At 56.3% G+C, this 13,782-nt stretch overlaps 2 protein-coding genes across 5 annotated transcripts; one reads left to right on the top strand and one right to left on the bottom strand.

Annotated features, from left to right (window-relative positions):
• The first annotated feature begins 18 nt into the window (after positions 1–18).
• On the top strand, positions 19–9,012 carry ANGPTL6 (angiopoietin like 6). 4 transcript variants are annotated; one of them, XM_061190533.1, is made up of 7 exons: positions 19–175; positions 2,099–2,193; positions 5,395–5,980; positions 6,799–6,976; positions 7,533–7,720; positions 7,800–8,070; positions 8,577–9,012. In XM_061190533.1, the coding sequence occupies exons 3-7, from the start codon at positions 5,402–5,404 to the stop codon at positions 8,765–8,767; spliced, it is 1,407 nt and encodes a 468-aa protein (XP_061046516.1). In that variant the 5' UTR covers positions 19–175; positions 2,099–2,193; positions 5,395–5,401; the 3' UTR covers positions 8,768–9,012. The 4 variants fall into 4 exon arrangements, with proteins under 4 accessions (XP_061046516.1, XP_061046515.1, XP_061046517.1 ...); XM_061190532.1 differs by having other exon boundaries at positions 2,121–2,193; XM_061190534.1 differs by lacking the exon at positions 2,099–2,193.
• On the bottom strand, positions 8,983–13,561 carry SHFL (shiftless antiviral inhibitor of ribosomal frameshifting). Its single transcript, XM_061190536.1, has 8 exons — positions 13,226–13,561; positions 12,638–12,761; positions 12,400–12,449; positions 10,987–11,025; positions 10,708–10,857; positions 10,124–10,227; positions 9,840–9,994; positions 8,983–9,276 (listed from the first exon to the last, which is right to left on the bottom strand). The coding sequence occupies exons 1-8, from the start codon at positions 13,244–13,246 to the stop codon at positions 9,056–9,058; spliced, it is 864 nt and encodes a 287-aa protein (XP_061046519.1). The 5' UTR covers positions 13,247–13,561; the 3' UTR covers positions 8,983–9,055.
• Between the last annotated feature and the right edge of the window lie 221 nt (positions 13,562–13,782).

A 13,782-nucleotide genomic window follows, 5' to 3' on the forward strand; every position in this document is an offset into this window, starting at 1 on the left:
AGCCCAGGCCGGGAGCCCAGCCTGGCAGCTTCTCTCAGATCTGGGACGACCATTTCCTCCTTCAGCCAGGGAGGCCACTCGGGTTACGAGTTCAGGACTGTAGGAACTGGGAGGAGACTGCTAGTCGGGGAGGCCTTCTTACAAGCCGGAGACCCTAGCCTGGTGGGGGCTCTACGTGAGTCACTTTGTTCCTCAGAGACATGATTGTGTGGGTTACTTCTGTCTGTTTTCGGCCCTGCAGGACTTGACCTGTGTGAGGATGTGAGAGTGTGTGTGGGAGATAAATGGAAACTTGCGCTGGGCTGTGGGCGGGTATCAGGGGCTTGCCGTGTGCCTGGTTTGGGTCTCTGCGCTTGCCAGTGTGTGACCACGTGTACCTGGGTGTGTACGTGCCTGACGCAGAGATACAGACACGCTCAGCCCACGGGGTATTCTCCTTTAAGTCGTGGTGTGTGCGTGTGTGACCGCATTTTGTTTTTATTTATTTTTTGTTGCTTTTTAATTAATTTATTTATTTTTGGCTGCGTTGGGTCTTCATTGCTGCGTGTGGGCTTTCTCTAGTTGCGGCGAGCGGGGGCTACTCTTTGTTGCGTTTCGCGGGCTTCTCATTGTGGTGGCTACTCTTGTTGCAGAGCACGGGCTCTAGGTGCACAGGCTTTAGTAGTTGTGGCACGCGGGCTGAGTAGCTGTGGCTCGCGGGCTCTAGAGCGCAGGCTCAGTAGTTGTGGTGCACGGGCTTAGTTGCTCCGTGGCATGTGGAATCTTCCTGGACCAGGGCTCGAACCTGTGTCCCCTGCATTGGCAGGCGGATTATTATTATTATTTTAATTAATTTATTTATTTATTTTTGGCTGCGTTGGGTCTTCGTTGCTGCACTCAGGCGTTCTCTAGTTGTAGCGAGTGGGAGCTACTCTTTGTTGCGGTGCGCGGGCTTCTCATTGCGGTGGCTTCTCTTGTTGAGGAGCACAGGCTCTAGGGGCGCGGGCTTCAGTAGTTGTGGCACGTGGGATCAGTAGCTGTGGCTCGAGGGCTCTAGAGCACAGGCTCACTAGTTGTGGCGCACGGGCTTAGTTGCTCCGTGGCATGTGGGATCTTCCCGGACCAGGGCTCGAACCCATGTCCCCTGCATTGGCAGGCGGATTCTTAACCACTGCGCCACCAGGGAAGTCCTGTGACCACATTTTGAACACACAGTTGCTCCCCAAATCTGTGCTATTTCCAGTTGTGTCTTTTTTTTTTTTTGTACTGCACCACACTGCTTGTGGGATCTTAGTTCCCAGACCAGGAATCGAAACTGCGCCCCACCAGTGAAAGTGCTGAGTCCTAACCACTGGACCCCCAGGGAATTCCCTCCAGTTATGTTGTTGTAATTGTCTGTGCCGGGAAAATCCACGGACACACACACATACACATACACACACACAGATTCCATTAGTCTATCTTTGCTGCTTTGTGCAGTGGTTTGCATGTCTCCCTGGGTATCCGTGTGTGTCTTTGTGCTGTACTGTTATGTGCACACACAGAGGTGTGTGTGTGACTGTTGTGGTATACGTGTGAATTCTGGAGACATGTTACCTGGGCCGAATCCCATTGCCGATCCTTTCTTTGGCTGTGTGACCACAGGCAAGTTGCTCACCCTCTCTGAGACTCCGTTCTCTGCTGTAAAATGTGGCTACATACAGAAACCAGCTCTGTTTGCTAGGATTAAATGAGGTACAAAATGTAGAGTTTAGAGTCATGCCTGACAGGCAGCAGGTGCCGCTGATATTCGCTATTGTTGTTCTCTGTGGTGTGTGTGTGTGTGTGTGTGTCTGTCTGTGTCTGTCTATGTCTGAGGCTGGGATCCACCCAGCCTCCCTGGGCCTGCAGCCTCCCACGCTCTGTGCTCTGCTGTAGGGGGAACGTCCAGGGCACTGAACTGTGTTATCAGGCTCTGGTGGCCTGGGCAGGAGGGTCTGGCAATTCTGCCTCAGTTCTCACATGGGAAATGCTAAATATTTACAGTTGGAGCTCCTGGGCTCAGCATCACCGCTCTAGTCCCAGGCTCTGGGTGGCCGGGGGTGGTTACCAAGCCTCCTCCCTCCTGATCTCCCACCAGCCTCTCCCCTTCCCCACTTCAGAGGCCCTGCTGGACCCTCAGCTCCTCCTCGGACTTCGTGGGCCTTGCTGAACTCAGGGTCTTGGTCGTGAGAGGTGAGAGCGCAGGAGGGTGGGAGGGCAGGTGGAGGCTGAATCTGTCTGTTGGGAAACCTGGGCCTTGGCTTGGCTGGGGGACTCCCCAGACTTCCTCTTTACCCCAGGCTGAGATCCTGGAAGGCAGTGGATGTTACACACACTCTAGTTCCAACGGGTTTGGTCCATCCCTGTTGTGGAGGGCCTGATGTCTTCGGGCGGGGGGCGGCAATGAGAGGACCCTGCTCTGCCCTTGGTAGCTAGTGCTTGGGGTGTGAGTACAGTAGTGAATATGCCTTTCTCCAGCACAGAACCCTCCATGGTTCCCACATGACTCAGAGTAAAACCTCAAATCCTCCTCAAGGTTCACAAGGCCCTGCACACTTTGCCCCCATCACCTCCTTGTCCTCACTTCCTCCTGCTCTCCCCCTTACTCATTCTGTTGCAGCCTTACAGGCTTCCCTGCTATTCCTTGGGCATATCAAGTAAGGTTCCACCTCAGGGCCTTTGCACTTGCTGTTCCCTCTGCCTGAATGCTCTTCCCTTTCTCTCTCTTCCTTCAGGTCTTCACTCAAGTGTCATCTTCTCAGTAAGGTCTGACTCCTCTATTTAAAATGCCCCCCCAGCCCAGGTCTCCCATCCCCTTCCCTGTTTTTCTACTAAGCACTTACCTCTGGCCTACCCACCATCTGTTTTCCCAACCTGCTCCACAAGGGCAGGGGTTTTGTCTGTGTTGGTTACAGCTGTGTCCCCATCTCCTGGAACAGCTCCTGACACACAACAGGTGCTCAAGGAATGCTTGTAGAGTGTGTGAACAAGGCAATGTGTGTGACAATGAAGACTGCAGGACATGCGCCTGTGTGGCCACCAGGATGTGTGGGTTTGGATATGGTGGATCTTGGCGTGGACAGGGCCAGCATGTGGACATGTGGAACATTTTCTTACTGTTGGCATGTGCACGTGGGAGGGATGTGTTTCCCCATCAGACAGCCTGCAAGTGTGTGAACCCCAGGAATGAAGACAGTGGAGGCCCGTGTGTGGATCCTGCAGGGCCGCGGGTTGGTGGCCACAAGTATACACCCTTGAGCGAAGACACCTGTATAAGCTCACCTGTGGGAGCCGGGGAACACGTGGCGGGGGCGGGGCATGTGGGCAGACCCGGGGCATGTGGGTGTTGCGGGGTGTGTGTGACACCTGGCACTGTTTTAGGCGCTGCGGACAGAGCAGTGAACAAAACCCAGCCTCAGCCTCTGGGAGCTGATGTTTTGGTGGAGGAATTCAGATCATAAACAATGGCAAACAAACAGGGCAATTGCAGAGTGATAAATGCTAAAATGAAATAGATGGACTGTGCTAGGGCGTGCCCAAGCAGGGGCAACTCTAAATGGGGTAGTCAAAGAGGGCTTCTTTTTGTTTTTAAGTTTATTTTTGGCTGTGTTGGGTCGTCTTTGCTGCACGCGGGCTTTCTCTAGTTGCGGCGAGCGGGGGCTACTCTTCGTTGCGGTGCGCGGGCTTCTCATTGCGGTGGCTTCTTTTGTTGCAGAGCACGGGCTCCAGGCGCATGGGCTTCAGTAGTTGTGGCACGCGGGCTCAGTAGTTGTGGCTCGCGGGCTCTAGAGCACAGGCTCAGTAGCTGTGGCACACGGGGTTCGTTGCTCTGAGGCATGTGGGATCTTCCCGGACCAGAGATCGAACCCGTGTCCGCTGCATTGGCAGGCGGATTCTTAACCACTGCGCCACCAGGGAAGTCCCTCAAAGAGGGCTTCTGAGGAGGAGACAGCTGAGCTGAGACCTGAATAAGGAGAGACAGGGAGCTGTGATAAATTCAGGGAAGAATATTCCAGGCTGCGGAAACAGCAAGTGCAAAGGCTCTGAGGCTGGAGGGTCCCTTGTGTGTTTGAGGAACAGCCAGGCCAGGGTGCCTGAAGCAGAGTGAGTGCGGTGGGTGGGAGGGTGAATGGGAGGAGGGGAGGGCAGGGAGGGGACTGGGCAGAGCATGCAGGGCCTTGTGGGCTGCAGGGAGGACTTGGGCTTTTCCTCTGAGTGAGGAGGAAGCCACAAAGGTCCTGAGCAGAGGAGGAGGGACGTGACCTGACTTGGGTGTTCACGGGTATCCTCTGGCCACTGTGGGACAAACAGAGCAGAGGTTGAGGATGGAAGCCTGGAGACCTGGCAGGCAGCTGCTCTAAGGAAATCCAGATGGTGTCTTGAGCTGGGATCATGGGAGGGAGTGAGAATGGGGGGGAATGTGCAGGAATTCAGGGTCTAAACACAAGAGCTGATAGGCCTGGCTGATGGGTTCCATCTGCCATGAAGCGACATGGATGACTCTGGAGTTTTGGTCTGAGGACATGGGAAATAGGGTGTCCGCTACTAGACTGAGTTAGTGAGACTTTCCCCTCATCTCCCCTCACCCCCTCCCACCTGTTTTCCCATGGCTTCTGCTCCAGTCTCCTCCAGGTTCCTTTAATACATCAGGCATGGTCCAACCTCAGGGCCTTTGCACTTTCTGTTCCCCCTGCCAGGGACCTCTTTTCTCCCAGATACCCCCATGGTTTCCTCCCTCACCTCTTTCAGGTCTTTGTTCAAAACTGTCACCTCTTCCAGGTCTTCCCTCCTCTCAAATTGCCCCTGCACATATCCCCATATCTCTGTCTTTTACTGGTTTTTTTTTTGTAGTTGTTGTTTGTTTCTTTGGCCGCGCTGTGCAGGTTGCGGGATCTTAGTTCCCAGACTAGGGATCGAACCCAGGCCCCTTGCAATGGAAGCCGGGAGTCTTAACCACTGGACACCCAGGGAATTCGCCTCTGTCTTTTACTGTTATCTTTAGTACCTAGGGCTGTCTAATACACTCTATTAATTCTAAGTTTATTTGGTCCTTGCTCACCAGGGCAGGGATTTTTGTGTTTTGTTCCCAACTGTATTCCCAGCGCGTAGAACTGAGGCCAGCACACAGGGAATGCTTGCTGAATGAATGGACGAGACATACTGACCCGTAGGGCGCCTGGAACTCAGTGGCAAGGCCAGAGCTGGATTCTATTGGAGTATCTCCAGCCTCGGGGCAGGGAAAGGGATGGAGGCGGGCGTGTGTGGACCCTGATCCACGCAGCTGTACACATGTGCATTCCCGCGTGGGACCAGATAGGTTTGGCCCAGCTTGAGAGTCGGGGGTCGAGCCTGGGTTCCGGGGCCCCCTCCTTCCCGTTCATCCTCTGCCTGCAGGTCCGCCATGTCGGCACCCCGGCTGCTCACGGTGCAGCTGCTGTTGCTCTTGCTGGACGCTTGGTGGGCGCGCGCAGCCGCCCCGCGCTGCACCTACACCTTCGTGCTGCCCCCGCAGAAGTTCACAGGCGCCGTGTGCTGGAGCGGGCCGGCGGCTCCGCGCCCGACTCCGGAGGCCGTGAACGCCAGCGATGTGGCGGCGCTGCGCGTGCGAGTGGGCCGTCACGAGGAGCTGCTGCGCGAACTTCAGCGGCTGGCGACGGCCGACGGCGCTGTAGCCGGCGAGGTGCGTGCGCTGCGCAAGGAGAGCCGTGGCCTGAGCGCGCGTCTGGGCCAGCTGCGCGCGCAGCTGCAGCACGAGGCGGGCCCGGGGGCGGGGCTAGGCCTGGGGGCGGAGCCTGCCGCCGCGCTGGCGCTGCTTGGGGAGCGCGTGCTCAACGCCTCGGCCGAGGCGCAGCGCGCCGCCGCCCGCTTCCACCAGCTGGACGTCAAGTTCCGCGAGCTGGCACAGCTGGTCAGCCAGCAGAGTGGCCTCATCTCCCGCCTGGAACGCCTGTGCCCGGGGAGTGCGGGCGGGCAGCAGCAGGTAACTCTGAAACTATCCCCCTCCCCAAATAGCAGCCACTTCTTGCGAGCATCTTCCGTAGATGGGCCTCCTGAAACCCCATGCTCTTTTTTTTTGTGGCCGCGCTGCGGGGCATGCGGGATCTTCGTTCCCCGACCAGGGATGGAACCCATGCCCCCTGCAGTGGAAGCACCGAATCTTAACCACTGGACCGCCAGGGAAGTCCCAACCCCATGATTCTCAGTTCCGAAATACAAAAAGCTCCAAAAACGGACCCCTGCCTCTTTCCCAGTAACTCATTTGGGTCAAAACGCAACTGGTAGCTACTTAAAGTCTTTACTTATCTACCTAATATGAATACTCATCGGATCCTATAATCAAGCATATTATTAATATGTGGATAAAGACCAAAGACCTCGTTGGGGGTGTTAGGTAATATAAAGGTAGACCCTGTATTACTCTTTCTAACTCGTGCTATATTATTCTAAATTCCGGACTATGTCTCGCCTTAGGTTTTGAATAAGCGATTGTTGCTTTGTGACAGTACCTAACTTACAGGGTTGTTGGGAGGATTCAGTAAGTTAACAGTCAATATTGGATGTACTCATATTATCCCTACTTCACAGAAAAGTTTGGAGGCACAGATCGGTTAAGCTATTAACACCAGAGCAGGAGTTTAAGACCAGCTCTGTCTCTTCTTGACTACTAGAGTTAGGCTTGGGAGGATCAATACACGCCCCTGCGTGATCTTCCCATCTGGGTGCTAGGAGATTTACGAGCCCAGAGCGTCCTGGGCTAAGGGTTAGTGTGATCACATCTAACTCTCTCGGTTACCCCAGGTCCTGCCACCACCCCTGGTGCCTGTGGTTCCAGTCAGTCTGGTAGGTGGCACCAATGACACCAGCAGAAGGCTGAACTCAGCCCCAGAATCCCAGAGAGACCAGACCCTGAGACAGCAGGGGCCCTTGGCCTCTCCTGTGCCCTCAGGGCACCCTGCTGTCCCTACCAAGCCAGCAGGTAAGACAAGGGCAGGCCTGTTGGGGGTGTGAGGAGCCAGGAGATTCCCAGTGCAGCATGAATAGAGGGAAATATGAGTCAAGACTTTAATGCCAGATTCCTCTCATGCTGGGGGGACTGGAGGAAATGATGCTTTTATTCTGATAATGGAACAGGGAGATATGGCTCTTAACTTTGATAAAGACCAAAATTCTTACTATGGTGTGAAAATAGGAGAGGTACTCTTACTTTGACAAGAGGGCAGGGGATTCAGGACTGCTACTTTGGTGAGAATTTGAGGGAATTCAGAGGGCCATGTTTAAGACCTCTATTCTGATGAGGAGACCATAGAAGGAGAATTTAAGAATCCCAGGCTCCACATTTGCTCTAGTGAGAGAAGAATGACTTAGAGTCTTATTTAGGTAAGAAAAGGGGTATTGGGGCTCTTATTCTGGAGAGGGGATAGGAGAGGCAGTTCGACTGTTCTGGTAAGGGGACCAGTGAGAATCAGGACTCTTACTCCAGTAAAGGGTTGACTGGTCCAGGTTGTGCCTGTCCCATATCCTTGTGCCCGTAGGCCCATGGCGGGACTGTGCAGAGGCCCGCCAGGCAGGCCATGGACGGAGCGGAGTGTATGAGCTACGAGTGGGCCGGCATGTGATGTCAGCGTGGTGTGAGCAACAGCTGGAGGGTGGAGGCTGGACCGTGATCCAGAGGCGGCAAGATGGCTCCGTCAACTTCTTCACCACCTGGCAGCACTACAAGGTGGGCACAGGTGGGTGGGGCAAGGCTGGGCAGGGGAAGGGGACCTGCTTCTGACTCCCTGACTTTCCCGCCCTGCCAGGCGGGCTTTGGGCAGCCTGATGGGGAATACTGGCTGGGCCTTGAACCTGTGCATCAGCTGACCAGCCATGGGGACCATGAGCTACTGGTGCTCCTCGAGGACTGGGGAGGCCGCGGGGCACGTGCCCACTATGATGGTTTTTCCCTGGAGCCTGAGAGTGACCACTACCGCCTGCGGCTTGGCCATTACCATGGAGATGCTGGAGACTCTCTATCCTGGCACAATGACAAGCCTTTCAGCACCGTGGATAGGGACCGAGACTCCTATTCTGGTAAAGAGCCCTTATTCTGGTGGTGGGGTGGGGGAGGGAGTAGGAGACTGTTAGTGCGGAAATGAAAGGGGGTGGGGTAAGACTTCCCTCTGGTAAGGATCAGGATAAACAAGAGAGTGGAGGACAGGACTCTTATTCTGGTGAGGGGGTGTGGAGTCCAGATTCATTCTCTGATGAGGCAGTAAGAGTCAGGACTCCTGCCTTTGTGAAAGGTGGTGGGGGGGTGGGGGGAATAGGGGGAGCTATGAGAGCTAGGACTCTTATTCTAGAAAGGAAGTAGAGAAGGTTGTTTTCCCTGATAAAGGAATGAGAGGTAAAACTCCTAGTTTGCAGAAAGGGTGGAGAAAATGTGACTTTTACTTTGGTAAGGGGATAAGGAAGAAATTAAGGCTATTACTCTGAAGAAAGTACGGGGACAGAGGATGCCTGGCAAAAGCCTTGTACTAGTGAGGTGCTGGTAGAGGCTTTTATTCTGGTGAGAAGACATGAATTCTCTCTTCCCTCAGGTAACTGCGCCCTGTACCAGCGGGGAGGCTGGTGGTACCATGCCTGTGCCCACTCCAACCTCAATGGTGTGTGGCATCGTGGTGGCCACTACCGTAGCCGTTACCAGGACGGCGTTTACTGGGCCGAGTTTCGTGGTGGGGCTTACTCTCTTAAGAAGGCTGCCATGCTGATCAGGCCCCTGAGGCTGTGACCATCTGTTCATCTGTCCCCCAGGTCACAGGGGATGTGTGTCAGCAGGAGCCCAAGTTGTCCTGGCCACACCTCCTTTGTGACTCAGTGTGGGCTGTGTCCCACAGACCTCTTCTCCTTGTGGATCTGCTCCCCAGGACCCTGAAAACAGCACCCAGGAATCCCCCTGCCAATATCTTGGACCCAGACGGCTCCCCAAGGGCATTTAGATCTCCGTTTGAGCTCATATTTTATAACAACACAAAATTTCCACAGACCGTGTCTGGTTTGCATCTGCACCTGGCAGGGGTCACTCCCCGTGCCCGCCCTCCTCCTCCTCCTCTTCCTCCTCCTCCTTCAGGTCCTCCAGAATGAGGTTGTCCAGGTCTTCCAGGAGGCCCCCCTGGCTCAGGCAGGTGGCCACAGTGGAGCCACTGCTGATGTGGAGGTTGCTGGGGTGCAGGACTTTGGGCAGGTGGTTCTGCTTCCGACTCTTGGGGTGTGCGCAGGACGTCCCAGGCACGTGGGGCTCTGGGGAGGGAGAGGTTCTGAGGTCCTGGGGCTTGAGGCCATGGGGAGCTCTGGGGAGGGGAGGGGCTGAGGCCACAGGCTCTGGGGCCAGAGCTACAGGAAATTCAGAGGTGAAAGTCACAGGTGTTGAAGCCACAGGAGACCTAGGGACATGGGCGTCACCCGAGACTACAGAGGACACAACAGGAGCCAAGAACACAGAGACCACAGGGGCAGAGTCCACAGGACACTGGGGTGTGGGCCACCAGAGTGAAACCACAGAACTTTATGCGAGGAAACATGGAAGGTAGATGACGCCATGGCAGGTGGGTGTTAGGAGGGGCAGGGGTCCTGAGTGACCTGGAGGTAAGGAGGCTGGAGGACCGTGGAAGATGTGGAAGGAGGGGCCGTTGCAGTGGGAGATGAAAAGGCCTCCAGGACTGAGGCCTTAGGAGGTGTGTGGAAGAAGCAGGCAGAGACCTTGGTTCTTAAAGCCTCAGAGGTGTATGTCCCAGGAGTCAGTCAAGGCCAAGTAGACTGCCTGGAATGGGGGGGTAGGCCATGGGGACGCGCCAGGCCCTCACCTCGCCGATTGTAGCAGTCCTCAGCCGAGCAGGAGTGGGTGTGGGTGCTGCGGCGATCTGTGTCCCGGTCCCAGCGTGGAGGGAGGATCCGTGTCGGATACACGGGGAAGCCGCACCCGTAGCAGGGGGACCGGGACCCCATCTGTGCCCAGCCCCTGGGGGCGGGCAGGGCCGTGAGGGTCCAAGGGCCAGCTGGGCCAGGGTGGGGCCAGGGCAGGGAGGGGTTAGGGCTGGGGTGGGGCAGGGCCGAGGATGGGGGGTGGGGGTGGGGTCAGCGCCCTCACCGGAAGTTGTGCCGACATTTCGGGCAGTGGAACTCAGCCACGCCCCACATCTTTTCACTGGGCACCGGCTCGTAGCGCTTCCGGCATTTCCTGCATCTGGACACCTGGGGGTGCGGAGAGAGGAGCAGGCTTGCTGTCAGAGGTGAGCAGTGATAGCCTGGTGTTAGCCAGAGCGAGATTTACACTATGGAAATTGGCAAACACTGTAAATCTGGGGGTGCCTCCGCCCCACGGGAGCCGGTTATTAGGCATTTACCAGAAGCATACCACTGGTCAGGGGGTTCAGAAGCCAGATTTGGGGTTGTGGTTTGGGGGTCAGGTTTGATTTCTGTGGTAGCTGTCAAACTGTGTAGTCAGAGGTCAGGCTCCGGGATAAGAGTTGAGCTTCTCAAGTTGAATGTCAAGTTGAAAAGTCCAGCTCAGTGGGTTGGGGTTAGGGTCTGAGATTGGGGTTGATCTCTGAGGTTGCAGGTCCAGGGCTGGGCTCTCAGAGGCTGATGTTCTTGGGTCAGAGGTTTGGACACTAAGAGTGGGGCTTCGGAGTGGAGCCGGGACAGAACCAAGGTCAGAGGTTGGGTTATCACCTCCTTCCGCTGGGGCACGCGGCGCCACCAGACATGGTCACAGGAGGAGCAGGCGAACTGCCGGTCCACAGCAGGGATGAGGTCTTCCTGGGCACGTTGGAACATGCGTAGGTTGGCTTCTGTTAGTGGCAGGAGCGAGGTCGCCACCGCCTGCAGAATGGAGAGGGTGGTCAGCCCTCTTCTCCCCTTCCTGCCCCTACAGTGTCCCTCCTCCTCACCTATGAACACCCCCATGGATGTCCTCCCTGCTTACCTCCCTGTCCCACATCCTGGACTCACCTGGATGTCCCGGTCCTGCTTCATGTCCTCTGGGGGGTCCTGGGTGGAAACACCAGGGGCAGAAACTGGAGATGTGGTTCACGCCTCTTTTCTGGGGGCGGGGCTTCTGCACGGGGAGGCAGGGTTCTGGCCCCATATAAGAGTAGAGTGTCCCTAACTCAGGAGGAGTTGATTGAGCAGCATACACTTCCTGAGGGCAGGATGTGTGACCTCAGTTGTCCTTATAGCAACCCTGGGAGGTAGGCACACCTGTCATCCCCATTGCTCAGACGGGGAAGCTGAGGCCCAGAGCCGGGAGAGGGCTTGCCTGAGATTACCCTGAGTGAGCATGGCAAAACAGGCTGGACCCCATGCTCCCTTCCTGCCAATGAATGCTACACACTTGCTGGCATTGTGACAGGTCACCTCTTTGAGGCCATGCTGCTTTAGGCTAAGTGCTTGAGCTCTGGATTCAGATAGATGCAGGTTGAAACCCTGGCTTCATCACTTCCAGCTGTGGGGGTGTGGCCAAGCCACTCCTCCTAATGAGGGACATCTAAGAGCCCAGGTTCTGACTCTTGGTGGCCTGGGTTCAAATCCCAGCTGCCACCTGCATTCAGCATGAACCTGGTGAGTGACTTCACCCTGTGTCTCAGTTTCCTCATCTGTAAAATGAACATGATAAGTAATAGGACCTGTCTCACAGGACCTGTGGCAATGAAATAAGTCAACAGGTAAAATTCCTGGAGTCCTGCCGCAGGGGAAGTGCTCAATCAATGATACTCTTTGCTATTTATATCATACTCATTATATGTATAACTGTAAATATATAAATGTTAAGGGTATAATACGTACTTTATTATACTCTTTAACAACTCTGTGCTGGGTCTTTCAGGCACGCCAACCAGTACACCAGCCACCAAAGCCATCTAAGGGGCAAAGTGGCCATGCGAAGCCTTTCATTCATTCATTCATTCACATGGGCTCCCCTGCCCCTCCCTCTCTCCTCTCTGATCTCCTGCTCATCCCAGCCTGTCTGTGTGTTCCTTTTGTCATGCCACCCCCTCTTCCAGGAAGACCCTCTCCAACCCCTCCCCTTCCCAGAGATCACTCCTCCTTAGTCTTGAAGAACTTGGTACCACCTCCTCCAGGAAGCTTTCCCTGATCTCTTTGGCTCCTCTATAATGACAATCCTGATTCGTTTCACTGCTTAGTTTCTTGTCTCTCTCTTCCATTTAATACAGTCAGCATGTAATGAGCATCTACTGTTTGCAGGCTCCCTGGCCAGATACACGACTGAGAGGTGCATAAGTGAATGAGGCTAGACCATGAGTTGTGGACTGACAAGGCACAGATGGGGCTTGCCATGGATGAGCCTGACCCTTCTGTTCTCCCTCCCCTTACCACATCCTTTGAGGGGAGGGGGCAGTTTACCTGGGCATCCAGGTCATTACTCAGTTCCTGTCCATCTTTCTGCTTTACCCCTGGTGGGGAGAGTAAGTGTAAGTGAAAGGCCTTTGAAAGATCTTGTGGGAGTTTCAGGGCCCGAACCCCGATACAGACCATCCCCCAAAGAGATGATCTCATTGCCTCTTCCTACCCTCAGCAGAGACCACATCCCCTCCCCCCCCCCCAGCGGAACCCCCTGCAGGCAGGACCCCTGCCTGCTCACCGTACACGATGGAGCGCCCCACTCCGGTATGGTCGCTGCCAAATTTCCTCATCAGAGTCCCCGCCTTCTTGGAGGATACCTTCCCATGAAACTTCTCCCGGAGGCGCCGGACGCTCTTCTCCAGCTGGGATTGGGAGAGAGGGGCTCAGATGGAAGAAGGAGAGGCGCGATCGCCCCTCCCCCATCCCTAGGCATCCTTTTTCACGGCCTGAACTTGACCCTTGGTTTTAGCCTCCGCACCCCCCCCCCAATCCCTTTACTGCATTTCCTGGAAAAAGCCAAAGTCCCCACAGGGCACTGGGGGAGGGAGCGGACTAAGGCGCACGTCCCAGGCTAAAGGAGGAGGCCGGCCAGGTAACCCCTGGCCTCTGACCCTTGACCCAGCAGCCCCCGCTTGTCCTCGAGGAGGCCGCATTTCGCTCTGGGGCATGTGGCGGTCACTCTCCTTTCTGAGGGGGACGAGTGCCAGCCTGGGGGAAGGTCTAGGTTTCGGATGGAGTCCCCAGGAACTGCGAAGCCCCCTCCGCGCCCCCGGCTCCTCCCCAGCATCTCTCGCGGGCCCCCGGCCCAGTTGTAGCCTTCTCCTACCTCCACACCTTCCTGAGACATGGTGGCGGCGCAGGTTCCCGCGAGGGTCCGCACTGGGCGCTCAGCGCCCCCGTACCTGGGCGCGCCCGTCTGTCCAGCTGCCTCTCAGGGCAGGGGGCGGGGCCTCCAGGCCGGCTCCGCCCTTCCTTTCCAGCCCTCCGTTTCGCTTTCGATTGGAAAGGCGGGGGACGGGGCGCGCTGGCTCCGCCCTGGCTCCACCTCTGCTCTTGCGCCCCAAACCCAAGCGGGCGCCCCCGATCTGCACCCTGCGGCGGAGCGCGCAGATCTCGGGCGGGGGAGGCGGCGCGGCCTCTGCAGTCGGTCACATGTCCCCACGCTGCGCGGGGTCCGCGTCTTCACGTCCCTCGTGGGGGCGGGGCCGCATCTGAAGGCCGCGGTGTGTCTCCCGGCCCCCGCTAGCTCGCGCTCCCCCAGTCCATCGCTCTGTCCCCTCCCCTCCCGTCCCCTCCCCTCTCCCAGGAATCAGGCGCTAATTAGGACCTGGACCCCTTTCTCACTTTGAGCCTCATACCTCGCCACGTCCCATCTCTGAACCT

The sequence above is a fragment of the Eubalaena glacialis genome, chromosome 4 (genome assembly GCF_028564815.1).
Source record: "Eubalaena glacialis isolate mEubGla1 chromosome 4, mEubGla1.1.hap2.+ XY, whole genome shotgun sequence".
Taxonomy (NCBI): Eukaryota; Metazoa; Chordata; class Mammalia; order Artiodactyla; family Balaenidae; genus Eubalaena; species Eubalaena glacialis.